The 6,000-nt window shown below is 38.5% G+C and overlaps 1 protein-coding gene across 1 annotated transcript; it reads right to left on the bottom strand.

Moving 5' to 3' along the window:
• Positions 1 to 214: 214 nt before the first annotated feature.
• On the bottom strand, positions 215 to 4,504 carry LOC139781207 (uncharacterized). Its single transcript, XM_071720032.1, has 4 exons — positions 4,430 to 4,504; positions 3,388 to 3,586; positions 2,941 to 3,300; positions 215 to 2,100 (listed from the first exon to the last, which is right to left on the bottom strand). Exons 1-4 carry the CDS (start codon positions 4,502 to 4,504, stop codon positions 215 to 217), a joined length of 2,520 nt encoding a protein of 839 aa, XP_071576133.1.
• Positions 4,505 to 6,000: the final 1,496 nt, after the last annotated feature.

Below are 6,000 nucleotides of genomic sequence, written 5' to 3'. Positions count from 1 at the left end.
GGGTGACTTTATACAATTCAAATAATGCGAACAAACTAAAATTCTAAAGGATGCTTCTCCGTTGACTGATACAATAAATTAGATTTAACGTGAATATATAAATTGGATATAAAGATAAATTATAGAAGTTACAGATCTTTGACTATAGTCAATCATGAGTCAATTTTACAAATGCAGAAGGGAAAATACATTCTTCTTCAATGGTACATGAGGTTCAGTCCTGCGGTAGCAGGCTGATTTTGCTGATGGGCCTCTTGATGATCCCGTTCTTTGTCTTCAATGTAAGAACTCGAACCAGTTGATCCTTTCCAGGGTGAACATCAATGATTCTTGCCAGCTTCCAACACAAGGGTGGAGTGTGGTCCTCCCTCAATACCACGATTCGCCCAGTAAGAGAGGAGGAAGATTTTATCGTCCTCCACTTTGTCCTTTGGTGCAGCTGCGTCAAATATTCAGTCGACCATCTCTTCCAAAAATGTTGGACCATTGTTTGAACTCTTTGCCATCGAGAAAGTCTATGCTCATTAATTTCTGTGAGATTTGGCTCAGGCAAAGCTTGGAGAGGACTGCCAATAAGGAAATGACCTAGTGTTAAGGCACAAGGATCATTTGGATCACTGGAGATTGCGGTAATAGGACGAGAATTAAGACATGATTCAATTTGGGTCAATACAGTATACATCTCTTCATACGTTAATAACGCATTTCCTACTATTTGCTTTAAGTGGTATTTAGTCGATTTTATACCAGCCTCCCAAATACCTCCAAAATGAGGCGCACTCGGAGGAATAAAATGCCAGTCTATCCGATCAACAGACAATTCAGACACAACTTTATTCTCAAATTGTTGTGAACGCAGTAAATTTCTTAATTCTTTCAATTCTTTATTTGCACCAACAAAGTTTGTGCCATTATCCGAGTATATGTCACTCGGCTTTCCTCGCCTTGATATAAATCGCTTTAGAGCATGGAGAAACGTTTCCGCGGTGCAATCGTAAACTAATTCTATATGAAGCGCTTTAGTAACGAAACAAACGAACAACGCAATATATGATTTTATCGTACGCTTTCCACGACCAGGACCCTCCTTTATCAAAATCGGTCCGCCATAATCGACACCACATCGCAAGAATGGGCGTGCAGGCTCAGTTCGACTCAATGGCAAGTTACCCATAAATTGCTCTACGGGAGTCGGATTCGCTCTAAAACAGTTAACGCATTTTTGAATAACGCCTCTAATGGAACTTTTCCCATTTAAAGGCCAAAATCGCAACCGTAGTGAAGCTAACGTTAATTGCACACCTGCATGCAACTGCCGAATATGTTCATGCTCTATTATCAGTTTTGTTACATGATGTCGGGGTGGCAATACTATTGGGTGCTTAGTGTCAAACGCGAGACTTGTTTCTCGCAACCTTCCCCCAACACGAACAACACCATCTGCATCGACAAATGGATTTAATGACAACAATTTGCTAGCCTTATCCACCGATTGCTGCCTAGACAGATCCTCCATTTCAGGAAGGAATTCTTCGCGTTGAATTAATTTTATAATTTTAATAGTTGCTTTCTGCAGCTCTGCAGTTGTTAATTTTCCAGTATCTTTAACTGTCGGGCTCTTAAGATTATGTATAAAACGCAAACAAAATGCCATGACTCGCTGGAGCTTATTATAACTCGAGAATTTATATAATAATTCAACCTTTTCATTGGTATTAACGGCAACGAATATCCTCCGCGTTTCTAGAGCTTGATCATCAACAAAGGTTTCAGCCTTTCTACACGGGTAAGCATTAGACGAAAGCCAATCTGGACCCTTCCACCAAATTTTCGACTCAATTAATTTTTCAGGCAGGAGACCACGCGAAACTACATCAGCAGGGTTATCATGACTGGAAACATGATGCCAGTCTTTAATTTCCGTTAAAGATTGAATTTGCGCGACTCTGTTGCTTACAAATGTTTTCCACGTGTTAGCCTCTTTAGAAATCCATGCTAAAACTATCTCTGAATCAGTCCAACAAAATTTTCTTGTGACATTGATGTTAAGTTGACTTGTCTTGTCTAATTCTTCAGCTGCTAATAAAGCGCCACACAATTCTAAACGCGGTAGAGATACAGATTTTAGTGGAGCTACTCGAGATTTAGCACAAAGCAATTCTACGTTTGATTTACCCGAATTATCAATGCTCTTTATATATATACACGCGCCGTAAGCAGATTGCGAAGCATCACAGAATGCATGTATTTCTATTTCTTGCCTATAGCCAATAACTTTCCTAGGTACCTCTAAATTGTTAAGTAGAAAGATTTGTTCAGTAAGTTGCAACCATTGTTTATGTATAGTTTGTGGTACCGTTTCGTCCCACGTTAATTTTAAAGACCACAATTTTTGCAATATAATTTTTACTAAAACTGATACAGGAGCAACTAATCCCAAAGGATCAGAAAATTGAGCTATAGTAGACAATATTGTTCTTTTAGTAACTTTAGCATTTTTGCAATTAAAATTGATAATAAATTTAATAGTATCTGACTCGTGATTCCACCAAATGCCTAATACCTTTGTTTCTTGTTTATCTAAATTTATTTCAGAAGCTGACGTGTCGTTTGTATTGATCTCTGATATTATATCTGGGTTATTTGAAGCCCATTTATGCAAATGGAAGCCTCTCCCCGCCAGAATTTCTTTAATCTGCCTTGCTAATTCAATAGTTTTCTCAACCGTATCAGCACCCGTAAGCAGGTCATCCACATAGAAATCTTCTAATATCGCGGCTTGAGCCTTTGGATATTTTTTCCCATCTTTCTTTGCTGTCTCTTGTACACAATTAATCGCAAGAAATGGTGCGGAGGTAATACCGTAAGTTACTGTAGTTAGTCTTTTAAATTTAATTTTTAATTCAGAAGCCTCTCTCCATACTATTTTGTGAAACTTACGATGTTGAGGAGCTAATTTAATTTGCCGATACATTTCTTTAATATCTGCACAAATAACGTATGGATGACATCTGAATCTTTTTAATACGATAACTAGATCTTGTTGCAAAGGAGGACCAGCCATCAGAGCGTCGTTAAGACTAACTTGATTACTACTTTTCATTGACCCGTTAAATACTACGCGTAACTTTGTTGTTAAACTATCCTCGCGTAAAACCGCATGATGAGGAAGGTAAAACTCATCGCCAGTATCAGATAAATCTTCATCAGGAATAGGCTCCATATGCCCCAATGCTTCATATTCCCGCATGAATTCAATGTATCTCTTTTTAATAGAAGGATCCCGATCAAGCCTTCTTTCTAATGCATAAAAACGCTTAATTGCGATCTGTTTTGAAGATCCTAATTCGATACCCGGTTTAAACGGTAATTGCACACAAAACCTACCACTAGCATCTCGAGTAGTAGTATTCTGGAAAAATTGTTCACACTCGACATCTTGTGATACTTGACTAACTATATTCGGTTCTTCAATCTCCCAGAACCTTGACAATTGTTCCTCAAGAGAAATGGTACAATAAGCGCCTGCCACAGAGCGAACTATATTATTTACAGCTCCTCCGGCTACCCATCCCAACAAGGTTTTCTGAAAAATAAGGTTGTTAGGTCCTGTTTGGATTTGACCCACACACAATAATTTCCAGAAAAGTTCTGCACCGAGTAATAAATCAATCGGCCCCGACAAGCAAAAGGATGGATCTGCTAGATTTAAATTATCAGGCACTGCTATGCTAGACATCGAGAAGGCCGCGACAGGCAAATTTTGCGTGATTTTTGGCAAAATCAAGCAATTAATTCTGGCAGAAAATGAGTTAAATCTCGACTTAATGCGGATATCTACTGATCGAGTAACTGCATTCACCGCCTGATTAATGCCTGATATAGCGATATTTGTAGAGTCTGATTTTAGACCAAGTTTTTCAAACATTCGTTTTGAAATAAAGTTAGACTGAGAACCCACATCAAGAAGGCCCCGACATTCATGTGTTATGTTATTTCGATCATAGATATAAACTATAAATGTAGACAATAGAACCTGAGCACCAACACGTTGTTGTTGGTAACAGCAATTCGTACTAAAGGTGACTGCTGAGCACATTCCATTCACGTTAGATGTGTGTTTATCGTGATCTTCTATATTCGAATAATGAAGAATGCTATGATGTCGTTTCTTACAATGTTTACAAGGACCGCTACGACATTGACTTGTCTTATGATTTTCTCGAAGACAGTTAGTACATAATTTAAGTTCCTTGACTTTGTCGCAACGTTCTTTTCCTTGCAAAGTTAATAATGTAGGACATACGTAAATGGAATGCGCTTCTTTGCATACGGAACATTGCGCATTTATGGCAATATTTACTGATTTTATATTCGACCTGCATACTTGCGGTTTGAATTTATTATTAATTTGCGTTTTTTCGCTTACTTTATGCGTTTGTAGATTTTCCAACGATCGGCAGCGATGCTTCAAGAATTCCCGTAGATCCTGGATTTCGGGCATTTCATTGGAATACAATGAATTTTCCCATTCGCGTCTAGTAGCATAATCAACTCTAGATAAAATAATAGGTATTACGATAGCATTCCAGGAATCCACCGGAACCTTCAGCCTTCTCAATGATTCGAAACTGCTGTTAAAATTGTCGAGTAATAATCTGAGCGATTCATAAGAGTTATTTGCTACAGTAGGAAGATTTAACAAAGTATTTACTTGGCTCTGAATTATCATTCGAGGATTTTTAAAACGCTCTTCAATCGTTGACCACGCGAGATCATAGTTATCCGACGCGACCGTAATAAATTCAATAGATTTTAATGCACTTCCCATTAATACGGAACGCAGATATTGAAATTTCTGTATACTATTTAAAGCATGATTGTTATGAACCAAGGAAGAGAAAGCATCGTGGAAAGATAACCACTCAGAGTAATCTCCAGAAAATTTTGGTATATCAATGACTGGTAACTTAACTTGAGACACAGTCATATTTGCGGGGAAGTTAACGGGCGATGAATTACCTGAATTTACAGAAGTAATTACATCACGCTCAATTAAACGTTTAATTTTGGAGATCACCCGGAAATATTGAGTCTCGAATGCTTCGCGTTAATCTTCATGATCGTTAGATGGTTGCAAGATTTCAATTTTCGATTGAACAGTGTCAAATTCACTAAACACCGATTCGTATTTTTCTAAACGTGTTTCCAGCTCTTTTATGTCTGGTTGATCGGACAATCTGCTAAGATATGATTCCAATCGAGTGGTTTTTGCTTTTAATTGCGCTCTACGAGTCACAAGCTCGCGTGTATCAATAGCCGTACTAGCCGTAGTCATGATTTGTCATGTATAAATTAATGAAAGAATAAATAAGAATAAATAATGTATAATATAGTGACCCGAATCAAATTTAGGAATTTGGAATTCGAGGATGTAGCCACTCACCTGAGCGATTTCTTATTTAGAGTTCTTATATACTGTTTGTTGTTCGTGCGTTCGTCCTTGGCCGTAACGTTCACGAAATTCCGTGCGCGAGGGCTGCGACGTGTATTATAGCTGAGTCCAGTCCTCGCTTCTCATCCAATAATTATGCTGATTGCTCGTTCGTGTGATGGGATGAGTTGAGATAATTCTCAATGTGTAGATGTTTGCAACTAATATACGATTAGTTAGGCTCTCGACGTTACCGTGCTCTTATGACTTGCTCGTCGGAAACTGCCGATGGAAAAATGGAGTAATTTCGTGCTCCAGATTTACCGGAGTACGTAACTTGTACATCCGGCTCGAAGGACCATATGTTATTTCCTTGTTTATCGTGAGGAAATGGAACGCTGATAGGAAGAATAACTCTCCAAGTAACTTATTAGTCACTTTATTTCTTCGAGCAGTCAACGGAACGTCTAGTCGGTACGAGAGCCTGGCAAACACTAAATTCGTGGATGGGGGTAGCGCGAGACGGTGAAGATACTGGGACTAAATACAACATAAATCGTCCTATC

The sequence above is a fragment of the Temnothorax nylanderi genome, unplaced genomic scaffold (assembly GCF_030848795.1).
Source record: "Temnothorax nylanderi isolate EJ_2023f unplaced genomic scaffold, tnyl_v1.0 TNYL_tig0322_pilon, whole genome shotgun sequence".
In the NCBI taxonomy this organism is placed as follows: domain Eukaryota; kingdom Metazoa; phylum Arthropoda; class Insecta; order Hymenoptera; family Formicidae; genus Temnothorax; species Temnothorax nylanderi.
The sequence above is the reverse complement of the archived record's forward strand: the minus strand, read 5'-3'. Positions and strand labels throughout refer to the sequence as shown.